Genomic DNA, 27,607 nt, shown 5'->3' on the forward strand with positions numbered 1-27,607 from the left:
AGATTCAATTTGAAACAGTATTTAAACTTCCATTAATTTTAGAACAATTTTACATTTATGCTGTTTTAGAATGATAGTAACAATATTTACATTCTAAAATTAACAGAATTTTAAATATTGTTCCAAATTGAATCTTGTTTCAAAAAACTTGAAGGCTTATTAATAAAGCTGAAAACATTAGTTTAATTAAAGAGTAATTTACTGGAAAAGTACATAAGGTATTTTGTGTGTCTCTAGTTTCAGCTTATGCCAATATTGATATAAAAAAATACTAAGACAGGAAGAAAGTGTAAACTTTAATTTAAAAATTAAAATTGCACTCTCTTCTCCCAAAAGGGAAGTGTAAATTGGAACTTTGTTATATTTAGGGTTTCTCTAACAGGATCCTGGCTGTTTTTTTAACCCAGGAAATTCTTCTCATCCAGGAAAATCCCACAAATTTCTTAAATGTTCACTTTTTTTCTTATTTTGTGTTAAGGTTAAGGACATTTTGCAAATAGAAAGTATAATTAACTCATAAACTGTCAGAATACATTTGTGTTTCGTAATTTTAATCCTGCTTATTAGTTTTTTAAATTTTTGCTTGTTATGGCATGTCACAGCTGGTCAATAATTAATATGTAGTCTATTTGTGGCAGGATTCTGAAAATTCTTTACTTATCAGAACCTGTAATATGAATAATTGCACTGATGCTGTCTTAATTTTTAACCATGTCCAGTAGCCTCAGCAACTGCATTATGCCAGGTTGTGCAAATTGGGCATGGATACAAATGAGTATGAAGTTTTTCTTCATAAACCTGATAATTAAAGCCAAACAAACTGCCAAATTATTAGGCTATAAGCTTGATGTTGCTATTAAAGCAACCAGGTAGACAAATCAAGAATACTAGACAGCAAAAGAAGTACTGCAATGCATCTTGAAAATGAACTAGAAATCTTCAAGACTACAGGTGAAAAAACACATAGCATCTGTCTTCTCTTAAATTCTCTTAAATGTATTAAAGACAATTCCACCCACATGAATTGAATTGGAAAGGGCATTTTTGTAGCAGAACTAGATTGAGTGTTTGGAGTATTGACCATCTTTGCTTTGTAAAATCTTATTATAAAAATTTTAAATAATATTTTGTATTATGTTTTATTTAAAAAATGAAAATGAAAAACATCTAAGTTAGAAGTTTGATCTAAGTTTATTTTTTACTTAAATTTTCAACTTGATTCAAAGGTTTTTTTTGTAAGCAGTTTCCAACAAACTAATAAATTTTTTCTATTTGTGAAAATTTGTATGTAATTCAAAGATAATTTTTAATACATATTTTACACAGCATTATTAATATTATTATTTTGGAGGTTGCAGGACATATTAAATTACTTAAAAAATGAAAAATAATTATATCATTCAATTTCAAGATTTATTTTATATCTAAAAAATAATTAATTATATCCCAGGATTTCCTGGGAAATGGAGCACTTTTTCTCGAAATCCCAGGACAAGCAAAGAACTGGAAAATGAGAAGCCCTAATTATAATCTTACATTTACAGAATGAAAAATGAAAAAAAATCCTTTTATTTTGCCTTGCTGCATGAGCACTTTTAATGCTAATCTGTCTGTATTTTGCCTTCAACTATTATGGTAACCCTAATGCAGCGTTTCTCAACCTGAGTCGCGGTGATATTAAAGGGAGGTCACGAGACAATAATGAAATCATTTTATGAGAAAAAGTCATTTATTATAAACTTATATACATTTCACTTACAATAAGTACACATGTAAAGAAAAGAAATTAATGTGAGGGTTGCATTTGTTTTTCATTTAAAATTTTCTCCATAAGTGGATCAAATTACAAAGAGCACGTACACATCAAGTTGGAACTTGTAAATTGCTCATGTATATACGCGTCATACATGCATGTTCATACCCGTCGCTATAAATGCAGCGACATAAAATAATAGGAATAGTTGTATTACATTTTTTATACTGTCGGTATTTTCTTAATGTATAAAATTAGTGCAATGTGATTATATAATATTTTTAAAAATTTATATTTATAATTACAGACAAAATTCAATTAGTAATAGTAAGGCTTACTGTTATTATTCCTTTGGGTGGGGGTCACGAAATATTAATTTTATTTATATTTACTATTTGGGGGTTGCGGAGCTAAGAAGGTTGAGAATCGCTGTCTTAATGTATGGCAGGGTCCTACTATATATATGAGTACCTTGTAGATAACATGCAGCAAGAAACAGAATTTGTCTTATATCTCAATATTGCTATTCTGAAACTTGGCACTGTTTTAGAAATCAGAACTTGATCAAAAAATGTTTCACTCCGAAAATAGGTTTACTTTGTAAACTTAAACAGTATAGTCTAATGTGAATATAGCAAATGACATTTCTATATTTTAAACTAGCAGACCCGGCCACGTGTTGTTGTGGCTCAAAATGTATCTATTATAAATGTATAACACTTCCCCGTGGGGAAGAATTTAAAAAAATTCCTTCTTAGTATACATTCTGTTGACGTACCCTATTAAAACGCAATCAAAAACAAAAAACCGCATCTAAAATAGTTTAATAGAAGCCGAGTTCTTCACCGTAAGCTTTAATCCTGTCCCTCGCCCCCGCGCGGGAATATTGATAAATCCCTTTTTAGTGTATATTCTGTTGACGTACTTTATTAAAATTCAATCAAAAACGCAAAAACCACGTCTAAAATAGTAAAGTAGAAGCGGAGTTTTTCACAGTAAACCTTAATCCTGTTCCTCTCCCCCACGGGGGGGAATATCGAAAAATCCCTTTTTAGTGTATATTTTGTGACGTACCATATTGAAACGCAATCAAAAACGCAAAACACCGCATCTAAAATAGTATAAATAGAAGCAGAGTTCTTCAGGTAAGCCTTAATCCTGTCCATCTCCCCCAATGGGAGGAATTTCGACATGTATATTATATAAAAACACGTGCGTATTCAAATGCAACGTTGTGTCAAAATTTCAAAGGAATTGGTAGGAACAAACGAACATTACATTTTTATTTATATAGATAGATAGATGATCTGCTTTAGTTCATCCTCACAGAAAAGCATAATGCCTTACAGAAAAGCAAACTTAGGTCGTCGGAGTTAGCGCCATCTGTTGGACATAAAAGCCTTAATCCTAGATGATATCTTTTAATTTATATGAATGTTTAACGGAATAATATATAGCCTATGTCCACCCTGAAGGTCCATTCTAAGTATTGGTGAAAGAATTTTTGAAATCGGATGAGTAGTTTCGGAGATTACCTGTTACAACCAAACTTAGTTACCTCTTTATATATTAGTATAGATATAATTTGAATTATGTAAGTATTTATAGAGTCTCACAAATTTGACTTAATATGGACTCATATGATGACAAGTTGCCAAAAATGATCAGTTTTATGGTATAGTGATGATGCTAGTCTAAATAACGGAATTTTTGTAAAGGTATTATTATATGTGCAAATTCATATATGTATTAACTCTGTACCGATAGTGACTATTTCTACTGGAGAAGAAAATTTTAATTTAAAAAATTACTGGCTATTTAATGGTTATTTTTCAGTTAGGGACATTTGCCTCAGCATTTTTCAGTGGTACCTTGGAAAAGGGGTTATGTTCTTTGTTAACATGTGTATTTAATGCTATTAGAGTGAAATAAATATAAAATAAAATAATTGGTATTTCAGATTATTTTTTGTTAGATATCTATTACATTTATTAAAAGAAATGCTAATATTGAAAATATTTTTGAGAACTAATCCACATCATCACTTCTTTCACCGACAAAAAAATTATTTTATTATTTTTAGTTTTTTATTAACTGGCTACCTAGTATTAAGAAATATTAAATTAAATATTAATATTATAATATATAATATTATATTAACAAACTTGTCACACCCTACTATAAATTGGACAGATAAGCTATATAAGTTCCTTCATCAATCAATCCAAGAAAATTCTTCAATTGATAAAATTGCACTTGCCAAAATTTAGACTTTATGAATAAGAGGCCGTCCATAAATTTCATAAGGGTGATTTTGGCCATTCTAGACCCCCACCCACCCCTGTGTAAGAAACTATAATATTTTCTTCGATCTCTCTTCCCTTTCCCTATCTTACATAATATTTAGGCATAATTTTATAGAAAAATTTTAACAAAAATAAATTTTTTTAATGAAACCCTAAAAACTTTAGGTCCAAAATATATAATTATTAATTAGTGAATTAATATGTACTATTATTTATAAAAGACTATGTGAACAAATTTAAAAATATAAAAATTTAATAAATTCAAATGAACAGTTTATTTTAAGAACTTTATTTTTTAATTATTAAAAATCTTTTTATTATTATCATTAATTAACATCATAATATTCATTTTTTATATTAATTTTAATTTTCACAAAAGGATGCAAAAAACTTTGACAGATCAACTAGCTAGTGCACGTGTAAACAGAAATGTCATACAAAATAAAACAAGAGAGAATAGAGAGAAATCACATTTCCGTTGCCAAACCAATATGGCAACAGAAGCATGTAGTTTATTTTCTTGGCTAAGGCCAAGAAAATAAACTACATGCTGATAAAATGTGCTAGGTGCACCTGGAGACTAAATCATAAAGCTTATAAAACTCTATATAATGGGGCAATACAACCGATGCTACTTTACGTTGCCTCTAGCTGGGATCATGTAACTAGTAAAAATTCAGTAGGAAGTAAATTACTCTATCTTCAAAAACAGTTTGCCATCAGAATTTCAAAGTGCTGCAGAACTGTTTCTACAAATGCCTCTCTGATTCTAGCAGAGCTCCTTCCTTTGCCACTATGTATTGTAGAAAAGTTCTAAACTACTAGATCAGAACTACAAATATCAAGGCTCAACAACAGTCTCTACTCCTATCTATGGCTGTTCAAATGCTGTCATATTGCAATTACACTATCTCTGATCATCAACCTGTAAACAAGGTTATCCCCAGGGTACATTTGGTGTCATCTGCTTCCTCCATGGATAACCATGCAGACATTAATATCTACACAGATGGGTCCAAAAGCCCCTTCATGTCTGCTCAAGTATCTGTATCTTCCTTCAAACTGACATATTTTGCCCAAAATATGTTAGAAGGTACAGACACCCCCACATATCAAGCTGAAGAAGATGCTGTCTATCAAGCTGTGCAGTGGGCCACTTCACTACCAAACAAACCTCTTTCTATCAACATTTACAGTGATTCTCAGTCTGCCCTAAAAGTGCTATTAAATCCCAATTGCAATAGCAATAGAATCACATATATTCAGCACCATATTAAAAATCTTGTAAATAAGATAACTTGTATATTTGTTCCTGGCCATACTGGCATACTAGGAAATGAAAAAGCCGACTTTGAGGCTAAGTCAGCTGCAAAGGACACTAACTGGATTACACTCACATCCCTCTCTCACATAGCAGCCTTAAAAATTATATTCATGACAATGCTATGCAAAAGTGGAATCAACAATGGCCGAGCAGTAAAACTGGTAGAATAACAAAACTTTATTTTCCTAGTGTTGAATGTAGGTTCTCATCGCCACTTAGAGATTTAACATTTACTACTGCTCAACTACTTACTGAGCATGTATAACTGCGCAGAAACTGCCTCTTGCTTTTGCTCTACAGAAAACCTAGACACCATTGACCATATGATCTATTATTGTCCAATTTACGATCAAGATAACTTATTCTGAAATTAGAAATCTTTATGTTTGGTTTCAGGTGGCCATATCCACTCGATAAGCTTGTTCAGAGGCCACTGTTTGATGATTTTTACAATTATGTTAAAAAAAATATGGAAGATAAGACTATTTATAATTTATAATTTCTAGTTTTACATTTTAGTTTTCACTAAAAACCAAATACTAATTTTACGTTTACTTTGTATCATGTATTTCGGTTTATGTATTCTTAGTGTTATTATACACCTATAGGAGTGATGCACTTATCCTAATATAAAAAAGAGAGAGAGAAACCACTACATGGCCTTTCTCCCATGATAAAAGATGAGTCTGCTAGTGTTGTTATTCTATCACATCACACTCGATGGTGTTAGTACAACAAGCGTTCTTAATAGAAACTGCCAAATTAAAGCCAAATTCAAAACTCCACCACTCAACAAGATCAAAAAATAAAAATAAGAATATTACGTAAGACAAGATCTATTACTCCCTACCCCTGAGTAAGAAATCGTAAGAAATCTTTGACCCTCACCCACACCCAAAATACCAAAAGTAATTTATGGTTGGCCCTTAATCAGTGATTAGGACAAAATGAATATGCTTGTGTTAAAACTTTCCAGATTTATATTATTTATTACATTATTTCTTTATAATTAAGTAGAATTGATTCTTTTAATGAACCACATTTAGAATTACTTTTGCATTTTGTTTTTTTGGAAATTATTGTTCATCAAAGCTATTATCTTCATCAGTGTTCTCACTAAATCATTATATCGCCAAATTAGATAAATTGAAATGTGAGAATTCAGTAAGAATGAAACTTATAATCACTTTATGAGTCAAAAAATGATAGAAATTTTTATAAAACAACTGCAGTGTTTGTAACTAGACAAACTAATACTTTTTCAAGAAAGTCTTGTATATTTGATGATAAAATACTTGTAACACAACATATTTTTCTTGTATATGTGTTACATATACAAGAAAAATCTGTTGTAATTTGTTACAACAGATTTTATGCAATGGGTCTTTTTTAATTTGAAGCTTGTTACTGATTATAAGTAACTTTATGCAACTAAAATTACTTATGATTAGCAGTTTTTAACTTGTTACAAAACTTTTTATTCAACATATTTTGTAATTTGCAACTGTAAAGCTTGTAACATCTGTAAGCATTTTATGCAGCAAGGTCTAATGAACTAAAAAACACTTCCTAACTAAATGATCTGTTGAATATACAAAATATGTGCATAATATATCTTTTTTCTCCTATTCCAGTTCATGCCTGAGAATGTATTGTACCATTGATTCTTGAATTTGTGTACCTTTCTTGATAAAAGTATTTAAGACGCATCCCAAACATAAATGTGATATTCTGGTAATAAGAATACACATGAACAAAATATGAATGCAAAAAAACATGAAATCTTTTATATGTAGAAGAAAGGAGAGAAATAATATTTTTTAAGGGTGAGGTAACACTTATTAGACAAAAATGTGTAAAATGTCTTTAGTCAGTTTAAGCCATTTGATGTCATTAAAGACAGAGAATTATCTGGACTAACCTACACTAAATAGTCTTATCTTAGACTGAAGCCATATTGGTTAGATAAAAGTGATTTTGACAACAGACCAGATTGACTAAATCTGATTTTTAAATATTCACCTACATCAGTAAAATAAGACAAAGACAAGAAATAACGAGTAATTCAGTAATGTTCTAAACCAGATGGTGGTATTTTTATTATTTGAAAACGCAAGAGAGAGAAGTTTTGGGCTCGCCTGTTACTCAAGAAAAAGACAATGGATTAAATAATTTTTGAGTTTTTAAAGAAAAACTCCAACATGAGAAAGAAGAATTTAAAAAGTTTACTAAAATGACTTTCTCAAATTTTAATTCATCTAGTAGGGTTGGTGAAAACAATTTCAAAAAATATACAAATTTTCATTAACTTCCTCCTGTAATATTTCATCTATTCTTTTATCTGTTTCAATACTCTTTCATATTAAAATTTTATAGTCTTTCTATTCTAACATCAATTAAAAGAATAAATTTTTCAGTATTTCATCCATTGTAAAACTAGATAGTATTTGTCACATTTTCTTCTGTTTTAGATATGTTTGAATTGAGCTTATTTAATATGGATTAAGAATATGATTTAAAAAAATCAGTTTATTGATCAGTTTATTGTGGTCTATGCCGATACTGTACTGCATTAAAATTAATTAATCAAGCTATTCCGTTATCTTTATCTTTAGTCTGCCTTAAGCCAACCAAAGATGCCTTCAAAGTGATCAATATAGGTTGGCAAAATAATTTTTGTAACATAGTACCATCTAATGGAGAAATGGTGAAATAAATATTTAACAACATTAAATGCATCAGAGATGTTAAAATAAATATTTTTAGAGCATTTTTTCACAACAAACTTATGACATACATCAAAACCATTATTGCATATGAACGTATGGAATGAGACAGTTGGATGAGGAGTTAAAAAATTTCTAGTCCAACAGGTTAATTGAAGTTAGAAAGTCTTCATGTAATTTTAATACAAAGAGTATTGAAATAAAAATATAGATGAAAATATAGGAGGAATTTAATGAAACATTATCTTTTTCTAAATTGAGTTTCCAACTAATTTTACTAGATAACCAAAATTTGATATATTCATTCTAGTAAAATTTTAAAATTTTGTATTGTTTGGTAAGAGCTCTTTTATAAACTTAAAAATTATAATATCCATTATCTTTTTAGTTTTATCTATTATTTTTAGTTTAAAACCAAAAAGTTTTTTTTTTACTTTTATTTATTGACCATTCAGAATAATAGGAATAATAATATCTAATTCAGACAACAATACTGAACAGTAGTTCTTTCTTGTATTTATCTTGTTTTAGTGGAGATAAATATACAGAATCCAAGTTTAGTCAGTTCTGTGAATGTATGTCTCTTTAATCCAAATAAATAAATCCGGTAACTTCCTCACAGCTATCGGGTTTTAAAGGTGCTTCTTTGCCTTCAAAGCATTACACTGAGGAGGGGCTTAAATGCTACATAGACTCAAAATGCATTTGTAATTTCCAGTAAAGTAGTACCTAACCTGATAGCTGTGAGGAAGTCTACCGGATTTATTTATTCAGATTAAAGAGACATACATTCACATTACATATATACAGCTACCACATCTGACATTTAGTCAGTTCTGTTTAAAGACACTAGTCTTTTTGTCTAATCAGTGTGGTTTCAACCTTAACTCTACTTTTCCCATAAGCTCTGGTATTTTGATTACCTGAAATTTCATAATGCAGTGATTTTTAGGAACATTCATATATACAATTTTATTTGAGAAATTACTTTATTTTGTTATTTTTATTACTGTTTTAATTTATATATTGTTAATTTTTGCACTTACATTTATATTAATGATTAAGTATTCTTTGTTCTGTAGCAGTGGTTTCCAAACTACTGCTCCCAGGCCAAATCTAGCCCATGAAAATATTTGATAGAAATAAAATAAGTATATTTATTTCTATCATTTATAAATGATAGAAATAAACCTAATTTTGGTATATATGGGAATATACAAAATATTTGTGGCCTGCCTACCTATGTCTTACTGTATTTACAATTTTGCCTGCTAATTGGAAAGTTTGGGTTGTTTTATAGCATGACTTTTATATTTTAAATTATTTTATTCTAGAACCATAGTTACTGATGGTTATTTAAGATGTTAAGTTACACTGTTAGATTACATAGGTTTGTTTTCAGTTACTTATCCAGTAAAACCTGTCCAAAATGGAAACCTTCCTAAATGAGCAAATTTCCAGTACCTACGAGTTCAGTTTACACAAGTTTCACTGTACATTTTATTCCTGTCTTTTTTAATTGAAAATCCATTTATACAGAAAACACTGAAAATTTATTAATATTATGTTATGGAAATATGGAATATCAATAATTATCCCAGTATGTCTAAATAAATAAAAATAAACAAATATCAATAATTAGTTCACGTTATGCAAAGTTAATATGAAAATACAGTAGAGCATCGATTATCCGACTTAATTGGGGACTGGGGTTGGTCGAATAACTGAAAAGTCGGATAACCGAAAAGTATGAAAAAATACATTATTAGTATAGTGTATTAGGCCTGGTTTAAATACTAGCCTCCCTTTCATGGTCGAGCCAGTGCTGCCAGCTAAAACATGCAAAAATTTAACAAAAATAATTTAAAGTAGCCAAGACATAACCAAATATTGTAGTGCCGCATCACTAGCGGACATTTGAATTTGCCGACTAGAACGCGGTCGGTTAACCGATAAGTCGGTTAATCGGGGGTCAGATATTCAATGCTCTACTGTAATGCTTTCTTGCCTCTCAAGTGAATTATTTTAAAAGTTTGGCTTCTATAAAGTTTTTGATTTCTTATGCTCAGAAAAAGAATTGCCAAAAATTAATTCAATTAAATATTAGACATTATTACATAATTTAATATTCTATACTATTCATAATATTAAAAATACTTAAAGGAATGAAATATTATGATGGAATATTTGGAATTGAATTAAAATAATTTTATTGAAATTGATATTTCATTTTAAAGAGGCATTTACTTTTAAGGATGTTTTCTCAAACAGTTTATATATTGAAAATACTGATTCTGTTCACTTTTATTAGGAAAAAGTATATTTGAGTTTTATATTACATTAGCTGTAATAAAAAGTTCACTTATGTGGCATTGAATATTCAGTTAAATGCTCAAAGGAACAAATATTTTCAAAAATGTTTTTTCATTGTCAGTTTTAAAAATTTAAATTAACTGTTCCGAACATCATACACTTGTGTTTAAGATTCTTTGTTAAAGAATTTACTTTAATTACAAAGCTTTACAAATATATTGTGATTAATAGTGCTTTATTTTTTCAGGTGATTCAATATCAGACGATAAAGTATGAAATTCAGGCATTGTCACCACTTTCCAAACACAGACTGAGTATGTATTATTATTTTATTAATATAATTGAAATAGCTTATTGATCATTATTAATTATAATTGTTGTATTTTAATCAATATTCAAATGATCTTGCTTTTTGAACTAACTATAGTAATGTAAGCCAATCTAATTTTCTATTATTATAATTTACAGAATAAATTAAAAACTTTTTTTCTATGAATGTACAAATAAAATGACAAATATTCAGAAAACAAAGGGGATTAAAACCATCCTTATTATTTCGTCAAAAATTACGATAAAAACAAAAAACTCAAAAAATTTAGCAGGCCTCGGAGTCGCTCACTTTTCTCACTTGTACTCACTTTTCTGAAGTATCCTCACTTTTCTCACTTTTCAGGTCATTTTCTCACTTTTCTCACTTTTTAGGTCATTTTCACGTGCTTAATTAAGATGTGGGGCAAACCAAAAATAATTTTAAAGCCAAATGAATTGCCGAATTATCGGACTATCAGAATAGAATTTTTTAGAAGAAAATACGCGGCCCTGAGCAGACTCAAAATTGCAACTGCCCGCTCAGTGTCGTTAGGTTATAGAAAACAAAAATTTATTTAACGTATTTAAAAAAATCTTTTATGCACTTAAAAAATCCCTCTCATTACAAATTCAGAAGCCAGTGTTGAGTAAAGTTATGTACTCATGCCATATTTTCATTATTCGCCAAAATCTACCTTATCCGAATTGCATTTCCTTCTACAGAGTTTAAAAATAAGTATTCTAAGCATCCCTGCAGTTTTGGCTGTTTTCTAAGAAAATCACTAAAGTCCTTTTGCAGGGGAAAGCACATTACGCAGAGGGATTAATCTCTCAAGCTGACAACACTGCTGCCGCTTTTAAATTCAAAATATATAATTATTAAAATTAACACGAGATAGTAGCGTAACCTCCTACCACTAAAAAAGATTTCGTTTCTGACCATTTAGTTATCCTGGTTATAGCCCAATAATTTGGCAGATTATTTGGTTTTAATTAACAATCGGGTTATGAAATTGTCGTTTACAAAAATACTTTTTTGCTTGATTTATCTTTAAATAATTTCATAAACTTGAGTTTAATAAAATTACTTTAATGATTTCATAGCATATTGTTAACGTTAAATCACATCTACATCTTCCCATAAATGTATGTTTAAATTGACTACAAGTATAATTATTCCATATAGTAAGTGTTATTTTCATAAAATGTGTGATTACTTTGCTTGTGAAATATCCATTTTTTAATCTTCTCTTATGCCGATTATAATTGTGCATTAATTGAGAGACTAAAAAAGTAAACGAAAATGTAAATTCATATTTACATATAAAATTTACCAAATAAATTAAAATATTCGAAGTGTTGTAAAAAGTACAACACGTAATTGCTTGTGAGAAAGATTTTCACAGGCTTCCCAAAGGTTAACAACTTTGCAACGATGTTGGTTTTTATTCATCTGCAGGAAAAAGTTTTTTGTTATTTATGAAATCATTAATAAAATATTATTTTACTTATATTATTTGGAGTATATTTATTTCAGATTTATTATTTTATTTGGAAATCAATATTTACACATCTCAAAGCATTAAAAAATAAACAGTTTCTGATAATGATAAATATCCGAGAATAGCCAAATTAGTGAAATCAGCATCGAAAATCCCGTTCCCATGAATGAGAGGATCAATTTTATGCCGGGCACTTTCTCCTGATAGAGCATCAGTGTTGGAAAGAATGCTTAATTCACTTTTGATTGTTAAGGAGGGACTAAACATGTATGACCAAAGCCCACACCTTGTACCTATTGCAAAGGACGACTGAAATTAGCTTCCTCGGTGCATAGAAATTATCAAGAACGATTGGAAAATGAAAAGAAGTTAAAAGAATAAGAGAAACGGAAAAAAGAGCACAGAAATGTTTTGAAGAACAACAAAAGAAAGCTGTTCGTAACATGAAGATTATGGAACGGCAACTGAGTTTAAACCAGAAAAATGTAGAAGAAAATGAAATACATGCGACAGTCTAAGTTTTGTTAGAAGCAGCAAACAAAAAAACTGGAGAAGGCTATTAACAGCAAGAACATGAATGAAGTACAAGCAGCACGTGTGATGCTTATTAGTGTTAAGTGTTCAAAAGCAAGAGGAAGCGAAATAGAAGGAAGTTGATAACATGCAGAATAATCTTAATAAAAGAACATCATCTTTCATGACTGATTATTTACAGAAGCCAAAGACATTTCAAGTATTCATGGTTTACTGGAAATACAGAAGCCACTGGTTATCGGGAAACAGAAAAAAAAAACGCGATATAACCGAGTAATAAAAATTCTGGGCTTTTACTAAACAGATTATACATGCTATGGAATCTCTGTTCTTTCATCATCAGCAAGTGTTTCTGATATAAAATAAGCTTAGTTTTTCAATCCTGAATTTTATTCGTAGGTTATATCGAATTAATTGACGTTTACGTAAACATCGAAACCATGAACGCCCATTTAGCATTGTTTCTTTAACAATGACATTGAAAGACAAATACTGTCGATATAAAAACAAAACATCAATTGCGATTTTATTATACAGTACTATATAAATCGCTTATTAGAAATTCGTGTAGTTTATATTTTTCAATAAAAATTATAAATGCTGTAATTGAAAATTTAAAAAAAAATGAATATTGAATATATAATAGAACATCAAACCTTATAAAATTACAGAGTAAAAATTCTCTAAAAAGCAAAATGAAGTTACTACTGTATAAAAATTTTAGAAGTTTTCGTTCAGAATTAGAGAGATCTTTTCCTTACACGTTATGAGGTGAATTCGAAATTTCACACCTTTATGTGAATTGACGCAATACCGTTAATTCACATAAATGTATGAAATTTCGAATTCACAGAAACTTGTAAATGAGGAGACTGTACTTAAAACTAATAAATAAACAACTTTTATATCAAAAGGAAACAAATGACAATCGATCTATCCACCTGTTCTGCATATTTAGCTCTTTCTCGTATTTCGTTGCAAATAGAAATTCAGTGGTAATTGGTAATTTAAAATTAATTGACTCAAATGCTTTTAAAATTTAGGGGACCAAAAAAAACGCGATATAACGAGTGGCTACTATATTACAGTATATACAGAAATTTTTAAAATGTGTTTAACCATAACAGAATAAAAAGAAATAACAATTTTTACTGCTGTTTTGCTGAGTTTTCCTTCTGTGTTTTCACTTTGTTTTGTCACTATTGCACTCACTTTTTATTCACTTTTTCTGTATTTCAACTCACTTTTCTCACTTTTTCAAAGGGGAAATAGCACTCCTAGGCCTGATTTAGTTGAATTGTAGTGAAAAAATTCTAAAAATATTTGTATGCAAATTACAGTTTGATTCCATGATTATTTTTTAGTTAATAAGTTAGTGAACAAGAAATTTATATTTTGGAGTCTTTTAATTTATTAAAAAATGTTTACAGTAAAATATGTATTAATATCTTTTTTTATTTATATAATTATTTTACGCTAATATTGATTATTATAATATCAAGACAAGATATAAAAAATAGCATGTAAAATATAATTGAAAAAATACAAGAAATCAAAGTAAAAATGTGATAAAGTATTTATTGAAAACTTCATTTTAGCAAGAAATATCATCATACAATCTTATGATTAAGGATTCAGCAGATACAAAAAATAACTTAAATAAATAACAACAAGAAAATTAAAACTATATGGATACATATGTCTTGAAATTTTGCACACTAACTAAGAAACAATCACCTTTCAAATGAGATATTTGGAATTACTGTGGAAGTTTGGGGAGGCAGAGAAACCAACCAACAAAAATTGGTAACTTTGATTCCTATATATATAGTCAGTCACTGACTTTTTTACTTGGTGGGAAGTCACTGCCTTGACTCTTGATAAAAGTTCCTGTTTGTTCCTATTATAAATATTCAGGTAGTTTATATTTGTGATAGCTTTCACAATTTAAATATAGTTACAATTTACATGTTACAAATATTTTGTCAATTGAAATATAAATCTCCTTATTTTTTTAATTGTTTTTAAGTTTTTATCTAAGACTAATTTAAAATAAATCAAGGTATTGTTCTTTAAGTCAACAGTCCTATTTATTGTGAAATTTATATTATAGTCATTTTCATAATCTACAGCTTTCAACAGATTTAGCAAAAAGCAAAAAAATATGATTTTCTTTTGAAACAACATACCTTTTACTATTTAATTGACTATTCCATGATTAAGGTAAAATTTATTATTTTCATTAAAAAAAAAAATTGTATTTATTCATATAGGTAACTGAAAAAGTTTAATAAAATTTCTGTTAAAATTATTTATATAAAGATATCTTATATATATGCAGATTTGGTGAAAAGAAAGATTCTTGTATTAGATTTGGATGAAACATTAATTCACTCGCATCATGATGGAGTGATAAGACAAATGGTAAAACCAGGCACACCACCTGATTTTGTTTTAAAAGTAAGTAACAGAAAAATTTTATTTCATTAGAATAAAATTCAAAATAATTATTTAATACTATGCTTTATTCTCTAGGTGACTATAGACAGACATCCAGTTCGATTTTTTGTGCATAAAAGGCCTCATGTGGATTATTTTCTAGATATTGTAATTACCCAGTTATTTATTTAATAAATATTTCATATAATTATTAATTTAAACTAACAGAGATAAATAAATTAGAACTATTGTTTCTATTTTAAAATTTTCTTATATTTTTTCATCATGATCTTCTATCAATTAGGTAAGCACTTCAAAATAACTTTTTATAAGTCATTAATGTTTAAGCTTTTTCCATTCAGTACAACTATTATTCAACTTAATACAGTAAAAACTGCTTAGGCGACCATCTGCATTCGACGGGCACCTGTCAAAATGGGCAAAAATTTCTGGCACAGAATAGTTTATACATAGAGTCTTCATATAAGTTGCCCATACCACAACCGCGGGCTTTCGATTTTTGTTCCAAAACAACATACAATAGCCTGTAATAACCACTTCCACGAATATAGCTGGTCTAAACTCTTGTTCAAACCCACCTTGGGACACTTCTCCCATCCTTGAAATTAGGTGCAGGTGTTAATGAATTAGTCTAGCAACAAAGGAAATTCATTTCAGTTTGTTCAAAATTGTCCTAAAAATGAAAGAAATGCAAATTGTTTGTTAGAAGATCATGTAATGTTATCAGAAAAAGTGAAAATGGTTTATCACAATGGCGAAGTTACTGTGGGAAAAAGCAATTTATTGTACTGTAGACCTACATATTTTTCCTTAGGGGTATAAAATATTGTACACGATACAATTAATCGGCTGATCTCATCGTTTCATAAAATTTATTTTTATATATTTATTTATATTTTGAAACTCATATACAGTACATGTGCGATAAGTAGTTTCTGTATCAACCTACCTTATTTCCTCGATATTTTTAGAAAAAATAATATCCAAATAATTTTCTCATGCAAAATATTCTAAAAACAATAAATGCATTAATGCAAAAATCAGTTTTACAGGCAGCCTTCCTTTTTCAGTTCCACGATTGTCATTGAAGTAATGAAATCGTGTTATGAGAAGAAATAATAAAATCGTTTTATTATTAATTAATAATTTTTTATTGTACTTAAGAAAATATTAAATATTAAAAAATACAGTATTTTTAAAGTTAAAATAAGATTCAAGTAACTAAAACCAAAACTGAAGTGGTGGAGAGATAACACGCACTTCTATATCAATGACGTAATACATGTAACTGAGGAGCGAAGGAAGAAAACCAAGTTGAATTAAGTCAGAAAAAAGAAAGTGTGCATTATAGTCGAGAAAATGCGAATTGTATTAATGTTTAAAATACTGGTATTAAATCTGTCTTGTTAGGTAAATTAAATATTTCGAGCGAACGTCACGCCAACTATTTTACTAACATAGGAAATATTCACATGAAGAGGCATTCTATTTCTGCCTGAAGACGACATGTTTAAATATGTCGAAAGCACTCGCAGGAAAATAAAAAATCTGTCTTATAAAATCATGACGACTTCTGTTAATCGAGTTATCTGATAAGAATAAAATATAGTACCAATTGTTGAAAAAATTTGCTTATTTTTGCACACCTCAAAGTTTTCTTAGTAGATATGGCTTTTAGCCATATTTGTGTGCAAAATACGTGTGGAAATATGGTAATACAGCACCACCTGTTTTGGACGACCACCTGTCTAAAAGACCACTTTTCAAGGGAACCATGGGTGGTTGCCATAAATAGGTTTCACTTTATGTTTTTACCTCATTTTTGTCATGCAAAATTAAATTTTAAAACAATCTTGCCTATTTGTATTAGAAATGGTCCGTATTGGCATTTTATCTCCATAGCATTACTAAGTAGCCAAAAGAATAGTATACAACTGGCAAACAATGTTGATGCAATTAAAATTCAATCTTTGAAATTCCAGCAAGAAGTTTTTATAATAAAAATGTTCTTGATCAGATTGATTGGTCTCCTTCAATTACAAAACATTCAAAAATACAGTTACATTAAAGAACAGAAGATAAAAAGTTTAAATAACTAATGTAAAAGAACATAATATACAAAGTTTAAAAAATAGAATATGTAAGGTGCACTTCCTCAATGTTGATGAGGAGATCTCTAATTTTACAAACACAAGAAGGTAGTCTGATAAATAGAAAAAGAGATTAAAATCAAGAACTGTTGTATATTCTTTGTTGACTAATGAGATAGTGCTAAGGTATTTTATCAATTGCAAAGAGTTATTGATGCAGAATGGGAGAGATATAGTCTTATTGATGGAGAATGGGTGAGATAAAGTCTTAGTATTGCAGAACTTGACCAATTGTTTTTCACTCAAGAATGTTGGACAACTGCAATTATTGATCACCAGACACAGTTGGTTTCTGGGTTTATGGATCTTTATGAAGGCAAAATATGTGGTATTCTAGGCTCACGGATGATGAAATTTTACATATGTAAGAGACATGCAAAACAGGTGAACGTAAATCTTTTTATCCTTTGATGCAAGGATTCCAAAAATATTGTTAGGTGCAAGTTGGCAATTCATGGTGTTAATATATTCTTGTTGCTTCTCATATGTTGAGTGTTTGAGTAATATTATGTTTCTTGGTTTATCAGTTAAAAACAATCTAAATCACATACCCAGCAGTGAATTAACAAATTTACTTAATCACTTTATTCTTGCTGATGAATGTTTATTTGCATGAACAGAAACATTTTCAATTTAATACAATAGGTCATTATCAGATGTAGAATGTTGAGTCTGACTGCTTTACAAAAAGTGGAACAAGTCAACAAAGCAATGTTTGAACAAATACAATATGAGATAAATTTAAATACAAAATTATGAAAAAAGTAGTCTCTGTAAATGGAGAAGCAGAATAAATAAAATAAAATAATTAAAAAGTAATAAAAAACAAACAAGTGATTATTTATTGTGATATTGTCACAATGCCAGGCTGCAATTTTTAATCATATTTTTAAATTATTTCATTTAAAATATATGCTCTCTACCTCAAATTAGTAATATTTTGCCCTTGTACATCATACTTTTCCTTTAATAATAGAATCGTGCTGATCATCTATTGACTGCTTTCAAAGGAAAACTTCTGAATTGAAATGATGTGACTTCCAGTGCAAACTGGAAGTTAATATATAGTCACTCGGGGCCTTCTGTCCATAAGGTTTTCATATCTGGTCTCGGATTTCATCTATCTAATCCTGTTCTTGAGATTAAGGAAAGACATGTGGACAGGCTACAATGGGAATTTATAGGTCTACAATTTTTTTCAAATATAAATAAACAAATATCTAAAATTGATATTTGTTATATAGTGTCTATGAGTAATAGATGTTTGATATAGTGTCATTGATATCCTTAAAACTCTGTTTCCCACAATAGCACTGAGCAGTGAAAAAATTAAAATTTATAAAAACAAATTAACTGATGATTTGCATTAATTCCAGAGTTGTCGATGGGCTACTTTCAACTTGGAAATTCAGCATTAAAAAAGAAATTACATTATAGAAGCTCTTAATTTGCTTCCATCCTTAGTTTGCATCCTTACATATACAATTCATGTATATGTTAACATATGCCACTTGTTATCAATATTTATTAATTTTATTTGTTTTTATCACTTTTTAATTAATTAATTTTATTTATTGTTCTCATTTAGAGAATACATTTTTCATAATTTTGTATTTAACTTTATATATCTCATATTATATTTGTTCAAACTTTCCATCATTGACTTGTTTCATTTTTTGTAAAACATTCAGACTCAGCATTCTGCACCTGATGATGACCTGTTGTAGTAAGTTGAAAACATTTGTGTTTATGCAAATAAACATTTCTCAGCAAGAATAAGGTGATTAAGTAAATTTGTTAACTAATGGCAATATCAAATTAAATACATATATTCGTGTCAAATTTTTACACGAAATATTATAAAATTACTTTTAGATTTTGAAAAAAAAAAATTATATTGATATTTTGCTTTTTAATACATTTAAATAATATATTTCAAGATTTAATTTTTAGGATTCTGTTGTAAAACGCCAACTTAATTTATTATACTATATTATTAAAAACTCTAATCAGAGTATATAGTAATAATCAAATAGCATATAAAATGTGTTTTTCTTAAAATAAAGGTATTACGAATTATCTCGTAGTTGGCTTATGTAACAGAAAGCTCTTCGCTAAAGCCAAACTACGAGTTAATTCGTGCACAGACACGATTCGTCCTGTCACTTCGCTACAGCCAATCGGAGATGTGCGTCTAAATTCATTAGTAATAAATCGGATATAGAGGCGAGCACATCACATTTACGTCTTTTTTGAGAGTGTTATTTTTTATTTATTTTTATAATCAAATTATAAATATCCCAAAATGGATAAGAAAAGACCACTGACTAAAAAACAACTTGATTACTACACTAATCTAAGTGATTCAGAATCTGACAAAATTTTTGGTGAGGATGGGGGAGTTTATTTGGCAGCGAAATGGTCCTGTTACTGTATGTAAATGGAAAGACAAACGAGAAGTCCTTACCATTTCAAACATGCACGTTGTTGAAATGGTAGAGGTGTTCAATCGCAATGGAAAATGTTCGACGAAACCGAATATAATTCGAGATTATAATCATGGAACGTCTGGCATTGACGATCAGATCAAATGCTATCGTACTACACAGCTCTAAGAAAGACTATTAGATGGCTCAAAAAGGTTGCATTACATATTATAGAAATATATATACATAATGCACACAAACTCTTTCAAAAAGCAACTTCTTCTAAAATAAAACTTATGCTTCTCTATAAGCTAACTTATGCTTCTCTTTTTCTCTAAAATAAAACTTATGCTTCTCATTATGACGAATGCTTCTCTAAACTAAAAGTTTAGAGAAGCATTCGTCAAAGCGTTGATTGGAGAAGAGATTCAACCAGTTTCAAAAAAAATTAAATTGCAGAAGCTTCACTATTTACAGAGTATCCCATCTACTCAGAAAAAACAACATCCGACAAAGCCATGTCGAATTTGTACCAAAGCTAAAAAACGCCGAGAAACGCGTTATTTCTGTCCAATCTGTCTTGAGAAGCCAGCCCTTTGCGTAGAAGATTGTTTTAAAAATTATCACAAACTATAAAAATATCGTTTTGCTTTTGATTTTGAATAAACATTTTATAATATTTTCTGTTCGTTTAAATTTATATTTTTGTTTTATAAATTATCACAAACAATAAAAATATTGTTTTGCTTTTGATTTTGAATAAACTTTTTATGATTATATTTTCTGTTCATTAATTAATAAATGTTCTGTTCATGTAAGCCAAACTTGATTTTTTGTTCTTGCCCCTGAAGCTATCTATTCATATTTACACTGATATACTACGAATTACATCGTAGCTGCACAAATATGGCAAGGAAACAAACTACGATATAACTCGTAGGTGGCGTCCTAGGCAGAAACGGTAACTACGAGTCATCTCGTAGATGGCAGTCAACGTGTTAATACATTTAAAATAATATTTCAAGATTTAATTTGCATTTTTATAGGTAAGTCAATGGTATGAACTAGTAGTTTTTACTGCTAGTATGGAAATATATGGTGCTGCAGTCGCTGATAAATTAGACAATAATAGAGGAATTTTAAGAAGAAGGTATTATAGACAGGTATTGTATAATTTTAAAACTAAAACATTTAAAATTTCAAATTTTAATATGCTTACTTTTGCTTAATGAGTTTTTATTTATTTACATTTATTCTATTTGTGATATTAGAAATATAAATATATACTATTCCAATAGTAAATTGAGTTTATTAGTCATTTTATGAAAATTTGGTAAATTTATTTACATAGAATTATTGATTTTAATAATAATTATAAAGAAATAGCTTTGAATTCGTAGAGAGTAATTTTATATTATGTAGTAAAATCTATCTAAAATAGAGCCTGAATAAACAGAAACCTGATTAAATGGAAAAACTTCTTCATAACGGAGCAATTGTCTATGTTAAATCTTATTTAAAGCCAGAAACCTATCCAATATGAAAATGGAAAAGGTTTTTAGGCACAAAGAATGTAACTTAACCTGAATAAAGCAGAAAATTAAGATTCCATTCATACACAAATAAGCGAAATTGCCTCCAGGCATTATCATTCTCTGTGATGCTATCATCACAGAGCATGACAAACTGTGGAAAAAAAAGAAACGATCTTTGTTAATATTAGTCTTTGTTGGAATTAATCATTAATTAAATATTTTCAGGAATCAAATGAGTTTCTGAGAATTGACATTGAGAACAAACAGTGAATGTAATTTGTGGAAACAATGAAAATAAGATAACAATGCTCCATTTTGTCTTATACAGAGTAGTTAGTAACTAACTAGTAAAAGTATTTGAAAACAAGTTGATTAATTAGTTGATAATTGCAGAGGTTGAAGTAAATGATTAATCAGTGTGTTAAAATTCTTTGAGAAGTCAGATCACAGAATGATTTGGTCTCTATATTACTGTAATGCTATTAGAAATTCTGATGGCTGATCAAGACATTAACTTTTTGATAAAGGACATCTGACAAATATTCAGATACTTAGCACAAATTTTTGGAAACAACAAAAAAACTTTTAGGCAGAGGTGGCCCTACTTAAAGATGACACTTAAGACCTTGAAAATTTGGTAGTATGTTTTAGTATTTAAATCTTCAAATTAGAAATTTCATTTCATGCCATTTTAATTTTGAGTCTTTAAGACAAATAAATTAAATTAATATAGTGATGCTGTTTCTATTGGCAATTTTATCTTTTATTCCAAACAAGAGGGGAGAAACATTTTATTTAGAAAATTTAGCTTTGGTTACTATGTGATGTATTATCCTATATCTGAATTTAAATTCTTGTTTGATTTTTGAAGATTTATGGTTCTAAACTTCTTTATTTATTGTCTAAACTTTATTATACATATAATTGCAAAAATTGCATTTACATAAATCATTCAGAAATGTTTATATATGTTAGAGATATATTATTATTATTATATAATTGTAAAGATAATAGGATTGATTTTACAAATATGAATCTTTAATTTTTTGTTTAACTTAATTTAATTCAAGGTTTATTATATAGAAATAATAATAATTTTTTAAAATATTTCAAAGAATAATAATAAATGTTGCACAATGAAAACAAAGTTCTATATTTGACAAAGTACACACCGTACAACAGACCCTTACTTGTGGGCTGGAGTCAGAGTTTTAAACTCCTTGTAGTCATCTTCCATTGGAACTATCCACAATGATTTATATAATAGTAAAAATTGCAAAAAAGCAGTAGCCTACAAGTAGAAGTGTATAATTCATCAAATATAGAACTTGTCATTTTGTAATATTTTGTTCTTTGAAATCTTTTTTAAAGATTAAAATGTGACAAGGCCTTTTTGCAGTTTTTTATAAATTTATATATTTCAATATAAGATATTTATTGATCATATTATAAATATGTCAAATTTTTAATTTTCTGTTCAGCAGATCATATTTGTAATTTTATGAAACACAGAACTTTTTATGTGAAATTGACTTGAATGCAAATATAAACATCTATTAATCCGATATTTTGTTTAATGCCAGATGATGGCCAGATTACATCAAGCTATAATAATGCTACTAATTACAAATCAAATGTCAAATAAATAGGCCTAAAGATAGGCATTAGGCACCATCTCTTGATAAATATAATAATAATAATTGATATTTTAATAATTAATTTAAAAGGTTCCAAAAGAAAAGAATTGGCCGAAGGTGGGACTTGAACCACTAACTCCCGACATATTGCCAATTATGCTATCCAAACCTCCATCCGATCTTTGCTTCCAGAATTATTAATTTAGATAAAATCATACTGGTTACTCATTGATTTTTTTTTCTTCCACAACTTTCTAAATTAATTATTAAAAAATATTAATTTAATTATAATTATTAAATTTATCAAGAGATGGCACTTAATGCCTACCTTTAGGCCAAATTATTTGACATTTAATTAGTAATTGGTTGCATTATTATAGTCCAGTGTAATCTGACAGCCATATAAAGATTAAGAAACACAACCATTTGTAATCTTTTTTTTTTTTTTTTAGTGAAAGAAGGTTCTTTCTAATAAAGTTTATTTATTTTTAAGAATACTAATGTGGATTCAGAAGAATTTATTTTTAATAATAAATATTTGTGTTAGATCATATTGAATATATTTCAACAGAATATTTTGTAAATGTAAATATTTTTAATAGATTTTTTTCATTCAGCTTTATATTCACAAGTGTTAGAAATATTGCAATGAGTTCATTTTATTGAAATTGAAAATAATAGTCATTGTGTTCTAAAATATCTACTCTACTATAATAAAAAATATTCAGCCACAATAAAATGAATTCATTGTAGTTTTTTCGGGGGATTTTATATCTTTGAATAAACATTTATTTGACAATGCAGATAATTTATATTTTACTTTGTTTATATATTTATTTTTTTAAATTTTAAAAGAACATGTAAAATTGATTTTTTTTTTGTTTTTTTTTATTTTACAGCATTGTACATTTGATTATGGGAGTTATACAAAAGATCTATCAGCAATAACCCAAGATCTTTCAAGCATTTTTATTTTGGATAATTCACCTGGTGCCTACAGGGCATATCCAGGTAAATGCAGTTTTATTTAGATGTAGGCTTAAAAATGACAACTTTATTATTTTGCATAAAAATTCCAATATTTATCATGTTTAGATAAATCTTAAAAACTCCATTAACTTTAAAATAAGTTATTCATCATTGAAAAATAAATATAAAATTTAGTAAAATGTTTTCACTTTAAGATTTCTTTTAGTGATATATAAATACTGAAAATGTTTTTCAGTGTATTTGGGAAGTAGCTAGTCAGACAATATATCGTTCATATATGTGGTCAAGTCAAATAAGAGTGAGAATGAATTCATTACTCATGAAATACATTAGACAGAGTCCAGATTTGATAATGTTATTTATTTATTTATTTTTGAAGTAGTCTTTATTGAGTTTTATGCATTTGGCCCAATGTATCTGTCAGTCCTGGAACCCATCTTTTGACGTTGTCTTCAGAAAGAAAACTGACTTCTTCAGAATGGTCTTTGATGAGCTGAAACACTGGCCCTATAGCTCTGATTTCAGACAAGGGAACAAAAATAAGTTGCATGGAGCAAGGTCTGGGTTGTGTGGAAGGTGTGGCATACATTTGATGTTTTGTTGGGACAAATATTGGCAACAACATTGCAGCTTGAGGGCATATATTATTATGGTGTGGGTGTCCACCAGATGGATGCTGCTCAGGACACTATTTGGATGTGTTCAGTTAGGATCTTCAAAACTGCCACATATACTGCCCAGTAACCATTATATGCAGGGTACTTTATGTTGGTGAATCATTCCACATTAGTTGAAGAAGGAAACCACCATTATTTTTCTCACAGACCAATCAACACTGATTTCTTTGGCATCGGAGAACTGAATGATTACCAGATTATGCTTGCCTCGTTGCTTTTGGGATTGTAATGGTGAAGCCAACTCTCATCCCCAGTAATGATTTAATTTAGGTAGGCCTTGCCATACTCCACTACCCAGATGCTGAAGTTTCCAACACACCTCTGCTCATATCTGCTTCTGTTCAGGCATTATCAATTTTGGGATCCATCTTGCACAGACATGTCTTAAATGCAAGTAATCATTCAGAATAGTGAATACACTACCACAGGAAATATATATTTCCTATGGTAGTGCACTCACTATTTCTGGGCCGTCCATTCAGTGTTATTTGAGAGTTTACTCAATGGCTCTGCTTAAACTGTTTGAACTGCTGAAGTGGAGTTGATTGTGGAAGAACAACTGCAACATTTCATATGCTTCCATGGCAGATTTCTGCAGACAGACAAAATTTCAAAGCAGCATGCTGCTCATCACAAACTGACTTCACTTTTGGTATGCAACTGCTGACAATAACATTTATTGTTGGCACAGTGCTGTCAGACATATTTGCATACATACTTACTATTTCTTAGCCAATTTCATAAGACAAATTCTTTTCACAAAAACTTACTTTGCTGTTGTATATCCACTGCATAAAACAAAAAATCATTTTTACTCTATTTTGATTTACCCTCATATAATAATAATTATTTTTATTTTTTTTAAATTTTTTCTGTTTGAAGTATAGTTGACTTGCATTAAAGCAAATTTTGTCATTGTCACAATGTTAATGTTTATGCATAAAGCAAACAAATATTTTACCAGAATTCATTAAATCAAACTGTAAATTACCTTCACAACCTCCAAGAAATAATCCTATTTCCAATAATGGTTGCTTTTAAACTTTCAATGTAAACAATAAAAAGTGGTACTGTAATAAACATTGTTTTGAATAGAATAATTTTCTTCTTCTAATAATCAAAGATAGTTTGACCTCTGACTGTAGAGCAATTTGAACATCTTGTTTTAGCAGACCATTCTAGTTTACTCAGAAAATAGGGGTTAAGCCTTAACTCTCTAAATTATACAACACTGACCTTAATCCTAATCCAAAAATTGTTAATACAAATTTTTGATAAAGCAAACTAACTACTGTTTTCTTAGCAATTCATATTAATGCAAATTGACCGTGATAGATTTTATATTACATGCTAATTCAAAAAGTTTGTCATGACATATAAGAAAGAACACGTTTTTCAGTGTTAGAAAGATATTTAATAACAGAAAAAACTTACTAGAACTTTCAACACTGTATTAATGCCATCTTCAGGCAAGGCAGACCAAACATAGAATGCATACAGAATCAAAAAGTTTTTTAAAATTGAGCATCAAACACAAGACCGTGTTATTTATTAAACACTTGGCACTTTTCCACTTCTATTAGTTGAGACGAGATTTTATTTCACTCGTTTCGGGCATTTCGCCCCTCTTCAGTCAACTAATAAAACAATATACAACATTTCAAGTAATATAACACACACTAACAGATACCACAAAAATTAATTTAAAACGTACCGTTAGTTCCTCGAACTCAAGGGTGCGCGTGCATAGCACAATTTGGACCTCAAAGTTACAGCAACAAATGTACATGTTCTACGTACGGCTAATTAAATTGTAAAATTTCTTTTAAAATATATAAATATGTATAAAATAAGCCTGTATGTTTATATATTTTAAAAGAAATTTTACAATTTAATTAGCCGTACGTAGAACATTTACATTTGTTGCTGTAACTTTGAGGTCCAAATTGTGCTATGCACGCGCACCCTTGAGTTCGAGGAACTAACGGTACGTTTTAAATTAATTTTTGTGGTATCTGTTAGTGTGTGTTATATTACTTGAAATGTTGTATATTGTTTTATTAGTTGACTGAAGAGGGGCGAAATGCCCGAAACGAGTGAAATAAAATCTCGTCTCAACTAATAGAAGTGGAAAAGTGCCAAGTGTTTAATAAATAACACGGTCTTGTGTTTGATGCTCAACATATAAGAAAACACGGTTTCAAGAATACCTAAATTATAAAAAAAAAAAAAAAAAAAAAGTTTTTTAAAATGTTCAGAAAGAATTCAGAATAGATCATCAGTAGGTTTAGATCATTTAAACAGTAGGTTTAACAAACAAATTTATTTATTTATTTATTTTTAAACTTTTTGAGTGGAATTACACTAAATGGAACAAGTTTGAGATTTTTACAGAAAAACAAAGAAGCACGCTACCCTCCTTCCCCCTCCTCTGTCCCTCTTTGTTGTTGATTGTTTGTCACAGTTTAATTTTAGTGTGTTTAGCACAGCCATCATCATCATATTTGATGTTGATCTTTGACTCATTACTAAAGATGACATGACTGTTCTTCTATAGTCCAGTTTTTTTTGTTTTTTGTCCTCAACAGTCATTTCTGTTAGTGAATTTTGGTTAATCTTGGCTTTGTTTTAATTTTCTTATAGGAATACAGTTAGAATCATATCCATGGAATGGATAAAATTCTTTACTGTTCTGTCTGAGACTAGTATTCTGCTGATCTTGGACCAAGCAGCATTCAGTTGCTTCAAGGTTGCTTGCAGCATACTGCTGCTAAATATGAAAAAACACCACTTTTAATCATTTAGCAAAAATATTTAATAATATAAAAATGGTTGAAAACGTTTTTATATTATTAAATATTTTTGCTGGATGATTAAAGGTGGTGTTTTTTCATATTTATTCTAATTTCCAGTATAGTTTAATATTGTTTCTACTGCTGCTAATTTGATGTAATATCCTATGTAG

General features: G+C 28.9%; 1 protein-coding gene across 1 annotated transcript in view; it reads left to right on the forward strand.

The window, feature by feature from the left end:
• The window catches only part of Dd (CTD nuclear envelope phosphatase 1-like protein dullard), a 64,093-nt gene that overhangs the window by 9,648 nt on the left and 26,838 nt on the right, over positions 1-27,607 (forward strand). Inside the window, exons 2-6 of the mRNA XM_067287830.1 lie at positions 10,670-10,736; positions 15,109-15,227; positions 15,303-15,374; positions 20,850-20,966; positions 23,875-23,986. Coding sequence (XP_067143931.1) covers positions 10,670-10,736; positions 15,109-15,227; positions 15,303-15,374; positions 20,850-20,966; positions 23,875-23,986 — 487 coding nt within the window. The remainder of the gene's footprint in view (positions 1-10,669; positions 10,737-15,108; positions 15,228-15,302; positions 15,375-20,849; positions 20,967-23,874; positions 23,987-27,607) is intronic.

This window comes from Centruroides vittatus, unplaced genomic scaffold (genome assembly GCF_030686945.1).
Source record: "Centruroides vittatus isolate TY-2023 unplaced genomic scaffold, ASM3068694v2 scaffold_712, whole genome shotgun sequence".
Lineage (NCBI taxonomy): Eukaryota > Metazoa > Arthropoda > Arachnida > Scorpiones > Buthidae > Centruroides > Centruroides vittatus.